The sequence below is a fragment of the Saimiri boliviensis genome, chromosome 4 (assembly GCF_048565385.1).
Source record: "Saimiri boliviensis isolate mSaiBol1 chromosome 4, mSaiBol1.pri, whole genome shotgun sequence".
In the NCBI taxonomy this organism is placed as follows: domain Eukaryota; kingdom Metazoa; phylum Chordata; class Mammalia; order Primates; family Cebidae; genus Saimiri; species Saimiri boliviensis.
Window position 1 is genome coordinate 107,654,788 of NC_133452.1, and position 20,413 is coordinate 107,675,200.

Sequence of the window (20,413 nt, forward strand, 5' to 3'; positions counted from 1 at the left end):
TCACTTTTATTTTCTCATGAGTATATACTGGAGCTTTCCAGAGATTGTATGACATGTAATAATGAAATAGATTGAATGCAAAAGCAGACATAAGAATTCAGTCTTCTGTTAAGCCAACCGTTAAAAGGAGATTTGCAAAAACTGTAAAACAATGCTACTCTTCTCACTGTAGTTATTTTGTTTCAAAAAATACTTATTTTCATAATAGTGTACTTATATTCACATGAGTTTATCATAGTTACTTTTAATAAACTAATAAATATTTTTCAAATTTCTTGGCTTTATTTCCTAATACAGTAAATAGAAATAAATAAAATCAACATAAACAAAAGCTCTTTACGGGCATTGATAATTAAGAATATAAAAGAACAAAATATTTGAGAACCACTGAATTAGAAAATAAGACCTTTACTGTCTTTATTGCAAGTCACTGAAAAGAAATGGTAAGGAAACTATGGCTCTTTAGGTATCCTACCTGATCATTCCTTCTGAAAAGGCCACCAGGAATGATTATTCAATATGCTACAAATTCATGTATATTGTCTAGAATATATTTTTCTATTTTTATCAGTGAGTATGACCATAAGAAACTGTTAAGTGCTTGAGACAGCACTGCACTAGTTCAGAGATTGGTATACACTTTTCTGCAAAGGACCAGATAGTAAACATTTTTTTTTTTTTGAGACAGAGTTTCGCTCTTGTTACCCAGGCTGGAGTGCAATGGTGCAATCTCGGCTCACCCCAACCTCCGCCTCCTGGGTTCAGGCAATTCTCCTGCCTCAGCCTCCTGAGTAGCTGGGATTACAGGCATGCGCCACCATGCCCAGCTAATTTTTTGTATTTTTAGTAGAGACGGGGTTTCACCATGTTGACCAGGATGGTCTCGATCTCTTGACCTCGTGATCCACCCGCCTCGGCCTCCTATAGTGCTGGGATTACAGCTTGAGCCACCGCGCCCAGCCTAGTAAACATATTAAACTTTGCAGGCCAGATGGTCTCTAATGCAGCTACTCAATTCTGCTCTTATAATGCAAAAGCAGCCATAGACATTAAACGAACGAGTGTGTCAGTGTTCCAATAAATCTTTATTTACACAAGCAGGCTAAGAACTATACTTGGTCCATAGCCTGTAGTCTGCCAATCCCCGCACCAGTCTACCAGCAACCTAGAAACACTATTGAACATAGAAAGGAATTTAGACTGACTCTTACTGAACGTATGACTGCTCCTGATCACTATTTTATAAATGATTTAAAAATTCTTAAATAAACTATTCTACTAAATAAGGTTCACACACATTTAATAAACAAAAACATTTAATATGACCATCAAACTTCAAAAATGCATTATGAACAAAAAAGCAATGTTGTACTTTAGCGGAAAAGTTACCTCTGTATTAATCTTTCTGGCTAACTCTGGAATCTGCCGCTGATTTGAAGATGCAGCAGGATTCTGGTTAATACACTCTGACTTTCTCTTAGATTCCCACTGTTTCTGGTTACTCTCTGGAACCTCTGGTTCTTGGTACTCTTTAGTTTCTGAAATTGTATTTGTTGTCATTAAAAAGCAAGAATATTTGATCATAATAAACTAAGCCTAAACAACAGAACACGTTACAAACTATATTAGTATTCAGTTCTTAAAAACAAAGGAGGGAAACAAAAAGCTTTAAGCCAGCTACTTAACAATTTGTTTTTAGCAAGTCAATTTCACAAAGTTGCACTATAGTCACCTCCCTAAATTGCTACTAAGAACTTTGTTTAGAGACCCTGGCAGATTTACATGCTTCTTTACCAATAAACAAATAACTAAAAAATTTTAAAACGTATAGGTGGTATAAAGTCTTACTAACAGAGAAATTACCACTTTTCATAGACCAAGTATCTAAGCCTCAAAATGCATTTTAGAACTTTAATTTTTCCTTTTTGCTTTCAGCCTCGAAGCATACTTTGGAAACTCTTAGTTTCTCTCTTTCCCACCAGGCACTTCCACGAACACTGTTCACTTATCTAATTATGTACTTGCTTAGAAATTTCAGGGGCCAGTTTTGAAACAAACCAAGCAGAAACTGAGCTTCAGACTTCCTCACTTAGGGGGAGTTTCGAACAATTAACCTACCACTACCCAGCTGAAGTCAGGATGACACAAACCATACCTCCAGATGGGCAATCACGCAATAGAACCATTAGAATGAGACATTCAGATGTGCACCACTCCCACGTATCTCCCACACCTTTTCCTTCTTAAACTCATTCACTCAGCCCAAAAAGTTGAAATGGTCTTTTGAGGGCATGAGCCTGGCCAGTCCCCAATTGTAAGCATATAATAAAACTGCTTTCCTTTTACCATACCTCACTTCCTGTGTTTTTGGCTTCTGTGTGGTGAACAGCCAGAGGTGAGTCAGTTACAAATGTGGTGTCCCGTGTGAGGAACTGCGTGTTTCGAGGGGGCTTAGCCTGTATGCCTGGTTTCCAACTAGTGGAGCAACTGGCTGTGGGAGGGGGCCATGGCTCACCCACTCAGGCTACCAGGCCAAAGTAGGGGCCACTTGCAAACGCCAGCTGCTCATGGCTAGCTGACCTGCAGCTAGGGCCTTCAGGAATTCCCAGCAGCTAAGGAGACCAAACCTTGTCTCAAGGATTTTTTTCTTCCCTCCCCTTCATGGCATCAGCTGTTGTAACGTTCAGTTGGTGTAAGGTAAGCAGATCTGGGAAGTTAACAGGATTCAAGGGTTGGATAAATCAGCCAGAGTATACTGGGAAATTCTCCATCTTTGTTAACTGTGCTTTCTAATTGTCTGGACCTAGCACAGGGCATTTGTGGTGCCATTTGAACCTCTTTGCTATCTGGACCCAGTGCAGGTCACTCTGGTGCTGTCTGGGTTTGAGACAAGATCTCAGGACTTGACTCCAGTCTCTCCTTCTTGGGGATGGGTTTGGAGTGTTCCATCTGCACTGGATCCGTCTGTGTTTGTGTCTCTGTTTAGCATTACCCCTCTGTCCAAGGGTGCTTGGAAACTGTCTCCATCCCACCCACCAAAACTAGAAAGCAGCAAGATAGGCTGCTCCTCTCCTCGCTAGGGGAGAAATGGTTTCCAACAACCTGGCCTCTGATTTTGTCATCCTCTTTTGGACTTCAGAGTATTTCTTATATTTGTATCAAGCTTTGTTAGGGAAGAAAGCATGTGAGCTCTTTCCTAGACTGCCTAGACTCCAGTTGGTTACATATTATGGCCTGTTTTTGTGCACATTTTAAAACTAATGGGCAAATTACAATAAGAAAAATTCAGAGCTCAAATGGTTAACTTGCAACTATAAAATTAAACAGTTCTCTAAAGCTATCTCTCTATTTTCTCTTTTCTTTTCTGCCTGCTTTGAACATGCTGTTATTAAGCTACTTGAATTGAGATAAAACTCACTGTTTAAAGATCACTTGGAGGTTTTTTTTTCTTATACAGTTTTCAGCCAGTTATGGCTATAATACTATCATTAGGAACTCATTTGAAACTAAACAAAAAAGAGAAAAAAAGGATAAAAGAGGTTTATTTTTATTTTTTATTTTTTAGATGATGGCCAGGCTGGTCTTGAACTCCTGACCTCAGGTGATCCACCAACCTCGGCCTCCCAAAGTGCTACAATTACAGGCGTGAGCCACCGTGTCCGGCCTAAAAGGGGTTTTTTAAAGCCAAACTGCCAGAGATTGCTTTACCCAAATTTTGGTTCACAGCTTTCCTCAGATTATCTATCAGGGCAAACAAGGTTTAGCCACGTGAACAGGTTCCAATTTTATCAGAAAAATAATTTGGATCAGATCTTTTATACAGTGTTGAGTTTGTACTGCTATCTTATGGTTAGATTCTGGAGTAAAAGATACTGGATCTTTGTGCCTGTGTGTATACATGTTTAGATATACATGTGTTATATGTGGTATCTATCATGCTACCAAATTGGCTTATAAGTAAATGAGTACTCATAAATTAAGTAAGTCCTAATGCTTTGCAAGTTCACATGAATCCTGGTAAATAAAAATGATTTTAGAGTTATTAATAAAAATAAAACGTTTTCAGTTATCAGCATACATTTTTGTCTGAATTTATTGACCAAATGGTTTTATATCTGTCTATGTCTATATGTTAAGATAAAGGTTATAAGACTATAAACCTAGTCAAAAACAGACTAATATTTGTGTGATTTGTTTTGTTTTGTTTTATTTTTACAAATAAGACTAATTTAATTTAGATTACTGGTTCAATGAAAACAGCTCAATCTTCTGAGTTATTGGCGAAATATATTTAACTCTAAGGTTCTACCTTAGCTGTTCACCTGTTATTCAGACTTTAAAAATGGTTAACAGGGAAACAACTTTAAATAATGACCAGCTTTGTACAACAGCTCACTTTTCAGAAGTAATCTAGGTAAACTGTGAAAAATGAAAAAAGCTCAGGACATATAAATGAGATAAATGCTTGTAAGTAGACTTTCTGTGTAATTTAAAATCTTAAAATTATTTTGAATGAAGTAATTGATCCCTATTAGATGTGTCTGGGTCATTTCCAATTAAGAAAAAATTATAATATGGGAAAGCATGTTTCAGAAATTACAGAATAGTCTTTTGAAGGTAACAGCCTGGCCATTCTAAAACTGCTTTTTCATCACACCTCATTTCTTGTCTTTTTCGCCTCTGAGTAGCAAGCAGCTGGACTTAAGCCAGTTACAAGACCTCTAGTTTATCACAAAAATTTCACCTTATGCTAGTTTGTAATTTATTCTCTTAAAGATCTACAAACAAAAACACCTCAATAATATATTTAACATTCTATATACAATTCTATTCCTTTCACTATAATGGATGAAAAAGTCCTAAACAAAATATTAGCAACTGATATACAAAAGGGATAACAAATTATATCCAAATTGGACTTATTCCTAAGTGCAAAGTTTGCTTAATATTTGAAAGTCAATGTAGGCCAGGCATGGTGGCTCACACCTGTAATCCCAGCACTTTGGGTGGCCGAGGTAGGCGATCACCTGAGGTCAGGAGTTTCAGAACAGGCTGACCAACATGGAGAAACCTGATCTCTATTAAAAATACAAAAAAATTAGACAGGCATGATGATGCATGCCTATAATCCCAGCTACTCGGGAGGCTGAGGCGGGAGAATTGCTTGAACCCAGGAGGCAGAGGTTGTGGTAAGTTGAGATTGTGTCATTGCACTGCAGCCTGGGTAACGAGCGAAAGTCTGTCTCAAAAAAAGAAAGAAAGAAAGACAATGTAATTTGCTGTAACAACAGACTAGAGAAGGAAAATATATAATTAAATAGATGCAGAAAAATAATTTGATAAAATTCAACACCCAGTCACAAAAAAAACTATTAATAACCTAAGTATAAAATGGAACTCACTCAATCTGACAAAAAGCAGGGACAAAACTCTACAGCAATTATCATACGAAAAGTAAAATTTTGACAGCTTTCTCTTAAAATAAGAAATGAAACAAGAATGGCACCTATCACCCCTTCCTAATCGCTGTTATACTGGAGGTCACGGCAATTATAACAAGGCATAGAAAAGAAAATTAAAAGGATTCAAAATGAAAAAAGCTATAATATTTTCAAACACACTGTGTACCTGTAAAACTCCAAAAAATGCACAGAAAACTATTAGAATTAGTGAATTTAGCAGTGTCATGATATGTAAAAAACAGTAAATAAAAATCAATTATATTTGTTATAAACTAACAACAAAGATTTTTTTTTTTCTTTAGACAAGGTCTTCTTCTATCACCCAGGCTGGAATGCAGTGGAATAATCAGGCGATCATGGTTCAGTGCAGTCTCGACCTCCTGGGCTCAAGTGATCCTCCCACCTCAGCCTCCTCCACAGCTGGGACCGCAGGTACATCCCACCACACCCAGCTAACTTTTCTGTCGAGATGAGGTTTCCCTATGTTGCCCAGGCTAGAAAAAGGTTTTTAAAAAGATACCATTCATTATCACAGCATCAAAAAATATCAAGAATATGTGATCAGTACCAAAAAATATTCAAGAATAGATTGCTGGCAGGAAGACCGAATAGGAACAGCTCTGGTGTGCAGCTCTCAGTGAGATCAACACAGAAGGCGGACGATTTCAGCATTTCCAACTGAGGTACCTGGTTCATCTCATTGAGACTGGCTGGACAGTGGGTGCAACCCAAGGAGAGCGAGCCAAAGCAAGGTGGGGCATCGCCTCACCCGGGAAGTGCAAGGGGTTGAGGAACTCCCTCTCCTTGCCAAGGGAAGCCATTAGGGTCCGTACCCTGTACTCTGGCCCAGATACTGTGCTCTTCCCATGGTCTTCACAACTAACAGACCAGGAGATTCCCTCTGGTACCTACACAACCACCAGGGCCCTGGGCTTCCAGCACAAAACTGGGAAGCCATTTGGGCAGACACTAAGCCAGCTACAGTGGTATTTTTTTCATACCTCAGTGGTGCCTGAACACCAGCGAGACAAAAATGTTCACTCCCTGGGAAAGGGTGCTAAAGCCAGGGAGTCTAATGGTTTGGTTCAGGGTTCCCATCCCACCGGAGACCAGCAAACTACGATCCAATGGCTTGAAATTCTCACAGCCAGCACAGCAGTCTAAGCTCGAACTGGGACAGTGAGCTTGGTGGGGGAACTGGCATCTGCCATTGCTGAGGTGGTTTTTAACCTTTACAGTGTAAACAAAGCTGCTGGGAAGTTCAAACTTGCAGAGTCCACCACAGCTCAGCAAGGCCGCTTCAAGCAGACTGTCTCTCTAGAGTCCCTCCTCGCTGGGTAGGGCATCTCTGAAAAAACGCAGTAGCCCATCAGGGACTTAGAAATAAAGCCCCCAGCTTCCTGGGACAGACAACCTGGGAAAAGAGGAGGTAGTGGGCACAGCTTTAGCAGATTTAAACGTCCCTGCCTGCAGCTCTGAAGAGAGCAGCGGATATCCCAGCAAAGCTTTTGAGCTCTGATAAGGGATAGACCGCCTCCTCAAGTGGATCCCTGACCCCTGTGTATCCTGACTGGGAGACACCTCCCAGTAGGGGCAACAGACACCTCATACAGGAGAGCTCTGGCTGGCATCTGGCAGGTACCCTTCTGAGACGAAACTACTAGAGGAAGAAACAGGCAGCAATCTTTGCTGTTCAGCAGCCTCTGCTGGTAGAACCCTGGCAGCAGAGTCTGGAGTGGACCTCCAGCAAACTCCAGCAGACCGGCAGCAGAGGGGCCTGACTGTTGGAAGGAAAATTAACAAACAGAAAGGAATAGTTTCAACATCAACAAAAAGGATATCTACTCAGAGACCCCATCCAAAGGTCACCGACTTCAGAGACCAAAGGTAGATAAATTCACGAAGATGGGGAGAAACCAGCACAAAAAGGCTAAAAATTCCAAAAACCAGAACGCCTCTTGTCCTCTAAGGTATCCTAACTCCGCACCCAGCAAAAGAACAAAACTAGATGGAGAATGAGTTGGACAAATTGACAAAAGTAGGCTTCAGGAAGTAGGTAATGATAAACTCCTCCAAGCTAAAGGAGCATGTTCAAACCCAATGCAAGGAAGCTCAGAACCTTGAAAAAAGGTTAGATGAATTGCTAACTAGAATAATAAGTTTAGAGAAGAATATAAACTACCTGATGGACCTGAAAAAAAAAAAACAAAAACAAAAACAGCACAAGAACTTTGTGAAGCATATACAAGTTTCAATAGCCAAATCAATCAAGTGGAAGAAAGAATATAAGAGATTGAAGATCAACTCAATAAAAGTGAGAAGACAAGATTAAAGAAAAAAGAGTGAAAAGAAATGAACAAAGCCTCCAAGAAATATGGGATTATATGAAAAGACCAAATCTACATTTGATTGGTATACCTGAAAGTGACAGAAAGAATGGAACCAAGTTGGAAAACACTCTTCAGGATATTATCCAGGAGAACTTCCCAACCTAGCAAGGCAGGCCAACACTCAAATTCAGGAAATACAGACAACACCACAGAGATACTCCTTGAGGTGATCAACCCCACAACACATAATTGTCAGATTCACCAAGGCTGAAATGAAGTAAAAAATGCTAAGGGCAGCCAGAGAGAAAGGTTGGGTTACTCACAAAGGGAAGCCCATCAGACTCACAGCGGATCTCTCTGTAGAAACCCTACAAGCCAGAAAAGAGTAGGCGCCAACATTCAGCATTCTTCAAGAAAAGAATTTGCAGCCCAGAATTTCATATCCAGCCAAACTAAGTTTCATCAGTGAAAGAGAAAAATCCTTTATGGACAAGCAAATGCTGAGATTTTGTCACCATCAGGCCTGCCTTACAAAAGCTCCTGAAGAGCTTCCACTAAACACGGAAAAGAACAGCTGGTACTAGCTGCTGCAAAAACATGCCAAATTGTAAAGACCATCGATGGTATGAAGAAACTGCATCAACAAATGGACAAAACAACCAGCTGGCATCATAATGACAGGATCAAATTCACACACAACAATGTTAACCTGAAATGTAAAGGGCTAAATGCCCCAATTAAGAGACACAGACTGGCAAACTGAATAGTCAAGATCCATCAGTGTGCTGTACTCAGGAGAACCAACTCACATGCAAAGACAAACATAGCCTCAAAATAAAAGGATGGAGGAAGATTTACCAAGCAAATGAACAGCAAAAAAAAAGCAGGGGTTGCAATCCTAGTCTCTGATAAAATAGACTTTAAATCAACAAAGATAATAAGAAACAAAAAGGGCATTACATAACGGTAAAGGATCAATGCAACAAGAAGAGCTAACAATCCTAAATATATACACGCCCAATACAGGAGCACCCAGATTCCTAAAGCAAGTTCTTAAGAGAACTACAAAGAGACTTAGACTCCCACACAATAACAGTGGGAGACTCTAATTCCCCACTGTCAGCATAAGACAGATCGAGACAGAAAATTAACAAGGATATCCAGGACTTGAAGGCAGATCTGAACCATGCGGACCTAACAGACATCTACCAAACTCTCCACCCCAAATCAACAGAATATATTCTTCTCAGCACCACATCACACTTATTCTAAAACTGACTACATAATCGGAGTTAAAACACTCCTCAGCCAATGCAAAAGAATGGAAATCATAACAGTCTCTCAGACCACAGTGCAATCAAATTAGAACTCAGGATTAAGAAACTTACTCAAAACCGCACGGCTACATGGAAACTGAACAACCTGCTCCTGAATGACTACTGCATAAATAACAAAATGAAGGCAAAAACAAAGATGTATTTGAAACTAATAAGCATAAAGACACAACGTACCAGAATCGGGGACACATTTAAAGTAGTGTGTAGAGGAAAGTTTATAGAAATAAAGGCCCACATGAGAAAGCAGGAAAGATATAACACTGACACCTTAATGTCCCAATTAAAAGAAGTAGAGAAGTAAGAGCAAACAAATTCAAAAGCTAACAAAAGACAGAGAACAACTAAGATCGGAGCAAAACTGAAGGAGATAGAGACAAAAAAAATCCTTAAAAAAAAAAAATCAATGAATCTAAGAACTGGTTTTTTTGAAAAGATCAACAAAATAGAGGGACCACTAGCCAGATTACTAAAGAGGAAAAGAGAAAAGAATCAATAGATGCAATAAAAAATAAAGTGGGTATCACCATCAATCCCACAGAAATATAAACTACCATCAGTGAATACTATAAACACCTCTATGCAAATAAACCAGAAAATCTAGAAGAAATCGATAAATTTCTGGACACTTACACCCTCCCAAGACTAAATCAGAAAGAAGTCGAATCCTTAAATAGAACAATAACAAGTTCTGAAGTTGAGGTAGCAATTAATAGCCTACCAACCAAAAAAAGTCCACAACCAGATAGATCCACAGCTGAATTCTACCAGAGGTACACAAAGAGGAGCTGGTACCGTTCCTTCTGTAACTATTCCAATAGAAAAAGAGGGAATCCTCTCTAATTCATTTCATGAGGCCAACATCATTCTGATACCAAAACACAACAAAAAAAGAAAATTTCATGCCAACATCCATGATCAACATCAATTGCGAAAATCCTCAACAAAATACTGGCAAACCAAATCCAACAGCACATCAAAAAGCTTATCCACCAAGATCAAGTCGGCTTCATCCCTGGGATGCAGGGCTGGTTCAACACATGCAAATCAATAAACATAATCCATCACATAAACAGAACCAAAGACAAAAACCCCATGATTATCTCAATAGATACAGAGAAGACCTTCAACAAAATTCAACAGCCCTTAATGCTAAAAACTCTCAATAAACTAGGTATTGATGGAACGTATCAGCCCAAAATATCCTTAAGCTGATAAGCAACTTCAGCAAAGTCTCTGGATACAAAATCAATGTGCAAAAATCACAAGCATTCCTATACACCTATAATAGAGAGCCAAATCATGAGTGAACTCCCATTCACAAATGCTACAAAGATAATTAAAGAATACAACTTACAAGGTTTGTGAAGGACCTCAAAGAGAACTACAGACCACTGCTGAAGAAAACAAGAGAGTTAATCCTTGCTAGCCATATGCAAACAGCTGGAACTGGATCCCTTCTTTACACCTTATACAAGAATTAACTCAAGATGGATTAAAGATTTAAACGTAAGACCTAAAAGCATAAAAACACTAGAAGAAAACCTAGGCAATACCATTTAGGGCATAGGCATGGGCAAAGACTTCATGACTAAAACACCAAAAGCATCGACAACAAAAGTCAAAATAGACATATGGGATCTAATTAAACTAAAGAGCTTCTGCACAGCAAAAGAAACTATCATCATAGTGAACAGGCAACCTATAAAATCAGAGAAAATTTTTGCAATATACCCATGTGACAAAGGGCTAATAGCCAGAATCTACAAAGAACTTAAATTTATAAGAAAAAAAAAAACATCAAAAATTGGCAAAGGATAAAAACAGACACTTCTCAAAAGGAGACATTTACGCCATCAACAAACACGAAAAAAAACTCATCATCACTGGTCACTAGAGAAATGCAAATCAAAACCACAATGAGATACCATCTCACGCCAGTTAGAGTGTCGATCATTAAAAAATCAGGAGACAACAGATGCTGGAGAGGATGTGGAGAAACAGGAACGCTTTTGGTGGGAGTGTAAATTAGTTCAACCATTGTGGAAGATAGTGTGGCAATTCCTCAAGGATCTAGAACCAGAAATGTCATTTGACCTAGCAATCCCATTACTGGGTATATACCCAAAGGAATATAAATCATTCAGTTAGAAAGATACATGCACAGGTATGCTTTTGCGGCAGTGTTTACATAGCAAAGACTTGGAACCAACCCAAATGCCCATCAATGACAGACTGGATAAAGCAAATGTGGCACACAGACACTATGGAATACTATGCAGTATTTGGTTCTGTTTATGTGATGGATTATGTTTATTGATTTGCATGTGTTGTGTCTCTGCCATGTTTTGGTATCAGGATGATGTTGGCCTTATAAAATGAATTAGAGAGGATTCCCTCTTTTTCGATTGTTTGGAATAGTTACAGAAGGAATGGTACCAACTCCTCTTCGTGTACCTCTGGTAGAATTCGGCTGTGAATCTATCTGGTTGTGGACCTTTTTTGGTTGGTAGGCTAAAAAAGGAAGAGTTCATGTCCTTTGCAGGGACATAGATGAAGCTGGAAACCATCCTTCTCAGCAAACTAATACAAGAACAGAAAACCAAACACTGCTTGTTGCCATTCGTAAGTGGGAGTTGAACAATGAGAACACATCAACACAGGGAGGGGACCATCACACACAGGGGCCTGTCAGGGGGTGGGGGGCTAGGGGAGGAATAAAATTAGGAGAAATACCTAATGTAGATGATGGGGTGATGGATGTAGCCAACTGCCATGGTACAATGTATATCTATGTAACAAACCTGCACGTTCTGCACTTGTACCTCAGAACTTAAAGTATATTAAAAAAAAAAAATCAAGAATAACTCTAGCGAAAGATACACAAGATGTCTACACAGAAAAGAATTCTCTCATTACTTTAAATGAATGAAAAGATACGCTAGGTTATTGGGCTATAAAACTTAATTGTAAAGATGTCAATTTCTCCCAAATTTCTTTATAGGTTCAATCAAATATCAATCACAATCCCAATTTTTAAAAGTAGTAACCAAAACATAGATGCTAGTATTTACATGGAAATCCAAAGGCCAGGAATAGCCAAAATAGTCTTGAAGAACAAAGTCGAAAAATTTACACTGATAGGTATCAAGACTTAGTGCAGTTATTAAGATAGCATTAGGCCTGGTATGGTGGCTTATGCTTTTAATCCCAGCACTTTGGGAAGCTAAGGTGGGCAGACTGCTTGAGCAGCCTGGGCAACACAGCAAGACCCTGTCTCTACAACAAATTTAAAAATGAGCCAGGCATAATGGCACATGCCTATAAGTCCCAGGTTACTCAGGAGGCTGAGGCAGAAGGATCACTTGTGCCCAGGAGACAGAGGTTGCAATAAGCTGTGATCACACCACTGTACTGCAATTTGGATGACAGAGCAAGACCCTGTCTCAAAAAAAAAAAAAAAAAAAAAAAAAAAAAAAGACAAAAATGAATATGGAATGGAAAGAATTCAAAGCCAGAAACCATACATAGAATCTACTAATTTACAACAAGTCAGTGAGATAAAGAAGGATTTTTTTTTCTTTATTCTTTAGAGACAGAGTCTTTCTCTGTCCCCTAGGATGGAGTGCAGTGGCATGATCTCGGCCCACTGCAACCTCAGCCTCTCGGGTTCAAGCATTTCTCCTGCCTCAACCTCCCAAGTAGTTGGGACGATAGGTGCACACCACCATGCCGGGCTAATTTTTTGTATTTTTAGTAGAGACGGGGTTTCACCATGTTAGCCAGGATGGTCTTGATCTCCTGACCTTGTGATCCACCCACCTCAGCCTCCCAAAGTGCTGGGATTATAGGCATGAGCCACCGCACCTGGCCTAAAGAAGGATATTTTCAATAAATGGTGCCAGGTCAACTGGATATCCATAAGAAAAATAATGAAACCTGACACTTGATCTTACACATATGTAAACATTAAACTCGGGGAAAAAATATAAACCAGAAGGTGAAAGATAAAATGATAAATCTAAAAATTATGGAAATATTGGCCAGGCACAGTGGCTTATGCCTGTAATCCCAACACTTTGAGAGGCCGAGGTGGGCAGATTACCCAAGGTGAGGAGTTCGAGACGAGCCTGCCCAACATGGCAAAACCACATCTCTACTAAAAATACAAAAAAACAGCTGGGTGTGGTGGTACATGCCTGTAATCCCAGCTACTCGGGAGGCTGAGGCAGGAGAGTCACTTGAACCAGGGAGGCGGATGTTGCAATGAGCTGAGATCACACCACTGCACTCCAGCCTAGGTGCCAAGAGAGAAACTCTGTCTCAAAAAAAAAAAAAAATATGGAACTATCTGGCCTGATGGCAGGATATAAATACTTCCTTACTGGAGAAAACACTTGCTTCTTGGGCTAGAAAGCACCAGCAGGCACCAGAAAAATCTGGGAACAAATTTTACTATCTTTCCACATGCTCCTGCTTTTAAAGATTGGAACTGTTCTCTCCTTTGTCTTGCCAATATTTAAGATTTATGGCTCTTTGTTAAAATACCATTTAAGCAAATCCACTGCTCAGAAAGAAATATTGCTGAGATGAACCCTCTCAGGTGATGGGTAGAGCACATGTTAACAAACTTCTGCTTGTTTTTCTATTGTTAATCAGACTTGTATTTTCAGGAGAGTGTCTCAACTAAGAAGCTAAAAAGGGAAAGAAAAATAATTATGTTTTTTCCCTTACAAACACATATTCCAACTAATGATTTATATGCCCAGATGATATAAATACCTCTTAAAATTCAACGAAAGAAAGAAAAGAAAAAAAAAAAAAACCAAAAAACAGAAAAGTCAGCAAGACTGCAACCTGGGTGACAGAGTGGCAGTATGTTACAAGAGAGTATCCACATGGCCAATAAATACATGAAACAAATGTTCAATAGCAGACATTAAGGAAACACGAAATGCAAATTAAAACCACAATGAAAGAGATACCACTAGATAGCATCAGAATGCCTAAAATTAAAAGCAAACAATACAATGATTGCAAAGAACAGGTGCAGGAGCAATGTAACTGCCGGTCTAAGGTTAGTATAACCACTTTTCAGACCGTTAGGCACCATCTTCCAAAGCTGATACAAGCAGATCCTGTGACCCAACAATCCCACTCTTAGAATACACTCAACAGAAATTTGTACAAATGTGAATCAAAAGACACCAAAATATTCATAGCAGCATTAGTCATTAGACAAAAAATTGTTATCCATGTACAAGTGAATAAACAGATTATAGTATATTTACACTAAATACTATATGGCAAGAAAAATCAACAGAGTATACATCATAAAAAATGGGAAAGTTCAATAAACAACAGTGAGGGAGCAAACACAAGAATACACCCTGTATTATTTCATTCTGTGGTATCAGAAATCAAAAGTGATTACATTTGGAAGAAGAGAAGTACTGATTAGAAGGGGGATCAAGGAGGTTACTGAAGTGCTAGCAATGTTCTACTTTTTGATCTTGGTATTGGTTACAAGCATGCGTTCACTTGGGTTACTTCATTGGGCAGCACTCTTGTGATTTTGGCAGCTTTCTGACTAGATCCTTTACTATATTAATAAAATATTACTGGTAGACAGTAACATTCATTTAAAAACATTAAATTAGGTACTAAGTGTACTATTAACAAGCATATTTGATAAAGATTTTAACAATCATACCCGTTATGATAGATGCCAAGAAAATATGAAATGTAAACACTTTCCACCAAATGCTAGGAATAACAATCTGTTCCCAACCAAAATAATGTTTTTTTATGTGTATGTCCCTGTTTGTCTGGGACTGAGGCATTCTTCGGACAATTGACTTTCAGCAAAGTCCCTGGCAAACATTAGAGCAAGCCTCACTTTGTCCCAAAGTTCCTCCTTAGTCCTATTAAAACAAATAAAAAATAATAAATCCAATCTGGCAACTTCTACCTGGACAATGATCATCCTATTAATGATCTGTTTAACTATCTTTAATGGTACTCTGAATTCTAAAACTAATGATATTCAAAGTCCATCTGCTCTTATTTCCTATTTGCATACTACCCATGTTACAGCTTGCAGCATAACTAGACAGTCTCTTGTTCCTGAAATATTTTATTCTTTGTCTATATTATCCTCTTCATCTGAAATACTCTATTATTTCCCCCCATTTAAATCCTAATTCATTTCTTCAAACTTCACCATCACCACAAAATATTTCCTTATTTCTCCTAAACTAAATTAGTTCCTTAATTTCTCCCTCTTCTGAATTCTCATAGCATTTCATTTATGTGGCTCTCATGACAATCTCTATACTCTATTCAGCATTATATTTATGTATCTCTGTGAATCTCCCACACTGAACTGCAACCTCCTTGGGACACTCTTTTATTCACTTATCCAGCCCTAGAACATTTATCACAGTACCCATGCAATGGAAAACCAAATGTTTGAAAAGAGATGAGAGCTGTCATATAAGAACAGCTTCTATATCCCTTCCAGAAAGTATCTGTCAAGCCCGCTGAAAAAAATAACTCAATTCCATTGCATTTTCCCTCCACTCTTTCTTCTTATGTACCTTTTAGGCAAATAAACTTCCTTTGCTACAGGATTCTATACTTTTCATACACCCTATATAACTGAACCGAAATTCAAGATTAAAGAACATAGACACAGTTTCACATCGTAATTCTTAGGTGGTTGGTCTGCTTTTTCAAGCTATCAAATGGTTTTCTTAACTAAAGAAATAAGTCTACTGATTTAGACACTCTTACCTTCTAATTTAGCTAGAAGACTTGATTCAGTTTTATTCTTCAGAGTTATCGAATCAGTAATAATAAGTTCAGAACTCTTTTCATCTGACATCAAAGGTTCTTTGAAATGAATATTTTGAACAGACTACATGAAAAAAAAATCAAATAAAGTCCCATAAATAGTAGTAGTACTAATTTCTTTTACTGGTCAATATAGTAAAGTCTTATCTACATATAGATAGCTTATAAAATTTTCTGTTGTAATTACATGTAGACTCACAAACTCCCAGCACATGTTAATTGCCTGAATTATTAATTAGAGCAATTTGAAGGGTCATAACCATAAATCTGGCCAATTTACTTCCAGTGGATATATTAATCAATTGCTAAAATGTATTTCACTTAAAAATGTAAAGGGTTGGAAAGTTTGAATTCAACACAGAGTATGCAGAGTATGTAAAAAAAATTTAAGTATTTTGTTACTGTGATTGCTATTTTATCACCAAAAATAACATGTCAAAATTAGTATCTGTATAACTTAAGACAGTAGTTACTCTAAATCCAAAGAGCAATCTTTTTGACACAATTATGCACTGTTCTCTAGGACAGCCAGGATTAGAAAAAATTAATACTTAAAGCATAGATCATGAAAGAGAGAGGCATTAACAAAGAATATAAAATAAAAAAGACCCAAATCATGATACCGGGGGTTTAACTCAATTATAGTAATAGCATAGCCACTAAAAATCACCGTGTACCAGGAACTAAAATTATTTCCTTTCTTTGAAGTCCACACAATGTGGCTCTGCCATTTCAGGAGGTCAGGATTGATTATTTATGTCCTCACCTCTGCCCCAATATAATTTACTCTCTCATTTTTTTCTAAGATGTCTTACCAGAATCATATGATTAAACATAACAAAAAACAAAACTTGGGGGCAATAGCTCCCCAAGTCATGTATTCCCAAATCCAGGGCAACTAATCTGCTTAAACACATCCCTAATAAATACTGCTTCATGATTCTCTTAAGAGATCGTTGATCCTGGCTCCACCACCTTAACCTTAGAGAAACATACAAACTTCCCATTGGTAGTCCCACACCTCTTGGAACACTACTGCTGACATATGAACTACTTTTAAGTCCTTTGCCCAGAAAAAGCTCCCTGAATCCTAATCCTCCCAGATCAGGAACCCTTACTTCATATAATGATATAGAATTAAAATACCTTTAAATTTCTCAATTCACAGGAATCACTTCCACTTGGTTTAGATCCAGGCACAACCAAATCTCGGCATCCTGATCTAGAGGTCTGTCTTTTACCCATGAAACAAAATAATTTTAATATTAAATTTGAAAAAAATATGTTCAATTTATTTTTTCATCTTAAGTTGGCTTTTTAACAATATACATACATTTTATTGAAAAAAAAAATCTCTTAAAAGGACATTTCCTAAAGTGACGTAATTCCAATACAAGGGTCAAGTAGCTAACAAAATTAGTTGCTGGGCAATGACAAAAGTGATAGAGATAGGTGGTTCCCTACTTCTTTATTATCTAATAAGCAACAACTGGAATCAGGGTTAGACTGTGGGAAACGCAAAGTATATAGACGAAAATACATTTCTGATTACAAATAGGGAAAGGATAAGAACCAGGGCAGAAGCACTTCTGTGGGCCTCCTAACACTGTCTAGCAATAATAGGAAATGGCGGGAGTTTTTCTGCTTTTGTTTTTAATTTTTGGGAGTGGGAGAAAGTTTCCTTTATTCTTGAGCTAGGTATCTGAAATACAGACAAACAAGATGAAATGACAGTGATACAAGACTTTAAAGCTTAACTTTGACGACCAAAATGTTCTTTTAATGTCAATGTTTAGTCAAGTCTAAATATAATAGAAATGTAATTATAAAAGATGCTAACTAAAAAAAGTCTGTTGTATTTCTAAAGTTAATTTGCAAAATGGTTCTCTGGACTGTAAGGAGCCTTTTCCAACATAAACAGTATTATAAATGGTGATCAGAAGTAAGAATAGACCAAAAAAACTCTCCTTTAGCTGAGCTAGATGTTACATGATCATTTCTTAACAGGGAATAAACATGCAAACTGAGGGAAGGGGAACACACTGGATGTGATAAACAGTATGTCATCTCTACCTAATCTGTCCCACTTCTTGAAGCCTTAGACTGAAGCAAAAGAATGAATAATCATCTTTCCCACTAACAGTGATTCTCCCCTGGAAATATTTGTAGCAAATATTTGTTCCCAGACCTCCTTCTACCCGTTATGGAGACTCTCAAACACAACAGGAAGAGATTCTTATTAGAGAGCCTACCCATAAGTGAGAAATCCTCAAATATCAGCCTTTTAAGCTTAATGCTGACTTAATATTTTTTCCTATTTGTTAAAGTTCCTTTAATGAATACGTTTAATGAGTGAAAAAGCAAAGTCATTTTCTCCACTCATGTATTTGTTCCTGACAGCATTGAGACTTATTATCTTCTAAAGCTGAATAAAAATTTGATCATAATTACTATTACTCAGTAAAAGACTTTAAGACCATTCTGCCATCAGTCTTCACATATGGACAAATTTTTAAAATTAAAATTCAACATACCTTTTTATAAAACTTGGTACAACTGAATCATCTCTCTTCACATCATAATCTGGGCTATTTAGAAGGTTAACTGGGACTCTTCCAAATGGGCATGACTAAAAATATTTTGAAAGATTGAATAACCAAGTAGGAAATAAAAACTTAACTTTCACCACCTTAATCAAGCAGATTGAAAATAACTTACCTGTTTAGTTTTGTTATTTTGTTTCAATGGATTCCGATAACCTATGTCTGCATCTTGTGGGGGCATGTTCTCTCTAAACAGAAAGAAAATACCCCCAATTTTTCAAAGGATAGTATTAATATGTACTTCTACTCTACTACAAAATAGTATTATCACACATATGAAAACATACACATAGATACATGTAGTTACATTAAAAAATACAGATGTATTTACACAGAAAACTGCTTCAGTTTCCTTACCCATATAAAAACCTGGCTTTAGTAGCCTGTCCTCTGGAATCACAACTGTTGATCCTATTCTGTAAATGCCCAAGTGAACTGGAAAATGGTTCTTGGGCAGTTAATACTGTAGATGCTGTAAAAATTTGGAAACTATGATTAGATTTCTAAGAAATAAAAAAGTGCAAAAAAGTAGTATTACAAATATTTTAAAAATCAATTCATAGTAAATACTTGTCCCCCAGTAAGATGTGCAGACACAAAGATGTTACCAAGATAATTCTGTAACAACTTCTTCAAATTCTCTTAAATTATATAACTATTCCCCCAGGGTATAAGTACATTCCCTATTTCTAAAAGCAAAAAACAACATTCTCTTGCTAGAGTTGTTTTTCATGTGTTAACAATGAAAGGTTAGCAAAAAGAAAAAAAAAAAAGATAAATTTGCAGAGGATTGTAAAGACTTTTTTACTTCTCAAAGTCTTACCTCATTTACAATTTAATCTTATATTTTGACCATTCTACAATAAATATTATTTTTCTACAAAATACTATCCTGAATCTTTATTTGAAGAACTACCTATCACAGAAAAGTATTAGTATACATTAATATTTACATGATAAAGTCTTCTTTTCCTCCTCTGAAAGCAGCTGTTTTTTTTGGAGGTTTAAATTCCGGAGGGCAATTTCTAGCATTTCTAGTGGTACTGCTCCACGTTCTACAGCTTTTTGAAGAAGTTGTTTACTTTTGTTGAAATTACCTAACAAAGCAAAAAAATCACTGTCATTTTTAGCCAGTAATTTTCATGCACCACCCAGATACTTAGTCATCAGGACCTAGGAAAATAAAAAGACTTAAGCAAAAATATTTATTCCAAGGCTCATGTACTTTATTTCATAGGCAAATAAACAATCTCTCACTTCTTCTGCAGATAATCAACTCTCTTCTGATGACATTATCTACCAAATAGTTTCCTTGAAATACGTAGCTGACATAATTGTGGATTAGTTTATCACTACTGTCCACTTTCTGAAGTAACAGAAGTGTTAACAAAGCAGTTATCAAGAAGGGACAGCAAAGGCCAATCACAACAGTTAGAAACAGGAGTGTATTCTAGATGTTACAAAACTGCCAAGAGCATCAGTCTCTTACAACATGCTGTAATAAGTATCATTCATAGTGACATTTAGTTAAGGGAAGAATGATATATTTTGTTAAAGAGCATCTTCCATCAAAAAGATTTTTGGGGAAAAAACATAATAAATACAGATTAATCTTTAGCTATTGCATTTAGCTATACCAACCTGCAAAAGAATGCAGAATAACTGAGAAACTATCATAATTACCTTTCTGAGTATGGTCAAATTACCAAAAAAAATTGGTAAACTTACACCTAGTATCTGACTTATAAATATTAAATGTTTACATCACATATCTTACAGAATATTACCAAAAGTTATGGGAGCCGCTCAGCTACGCTATGCACTTGGCA

At 37.3% G+C, this 20,413-nt stretch overlaps 1 protein-coding gene across 3 annotated transcripts in view; it reads right to left on the reverse strand.

Moving 5' to 3' along the window:
- Positions 1–20,413, reverse strand: part of TTK (TTK protein kinase) — a 104,291-nt gene that overhangs the window by 22,973 nt on the left and 60,905 nt on the right. For all 3 annotated transcript variants that reach the window (XM_003923262.4, XM_074398024.1, XM_074398025.1), the window contains 7 exons: positions 19,538–19,681; positions 18,942–19,056; positions 18,700–18,772; positions 18,516–18,610; positions 17,128–17,215; positions 15,922–16,045; positions 1,390–1,538 (listed from right to left, as the gene is read on the reverse strand). In XM_003923262.4, the coding sequence (XP_003923311.1) occupies positions 1,390–1,538; positions 15,922–16,045; positions 17,128–17,215; positions 18,516–18,610; positions 18,700–18,772; positions 18,942–19,056; positions 19,538–19,681 (788 nt within the window). The remainder of the gene's footprint in view (positions 1–1,389; positions 1,539–15,921; positions 16,046–17,127; positions 17,216–18,515; positions 18,611–18,699; positions 18,773–18,941; positions 19,057–19,537; positions 19,682–20,413) is intronic.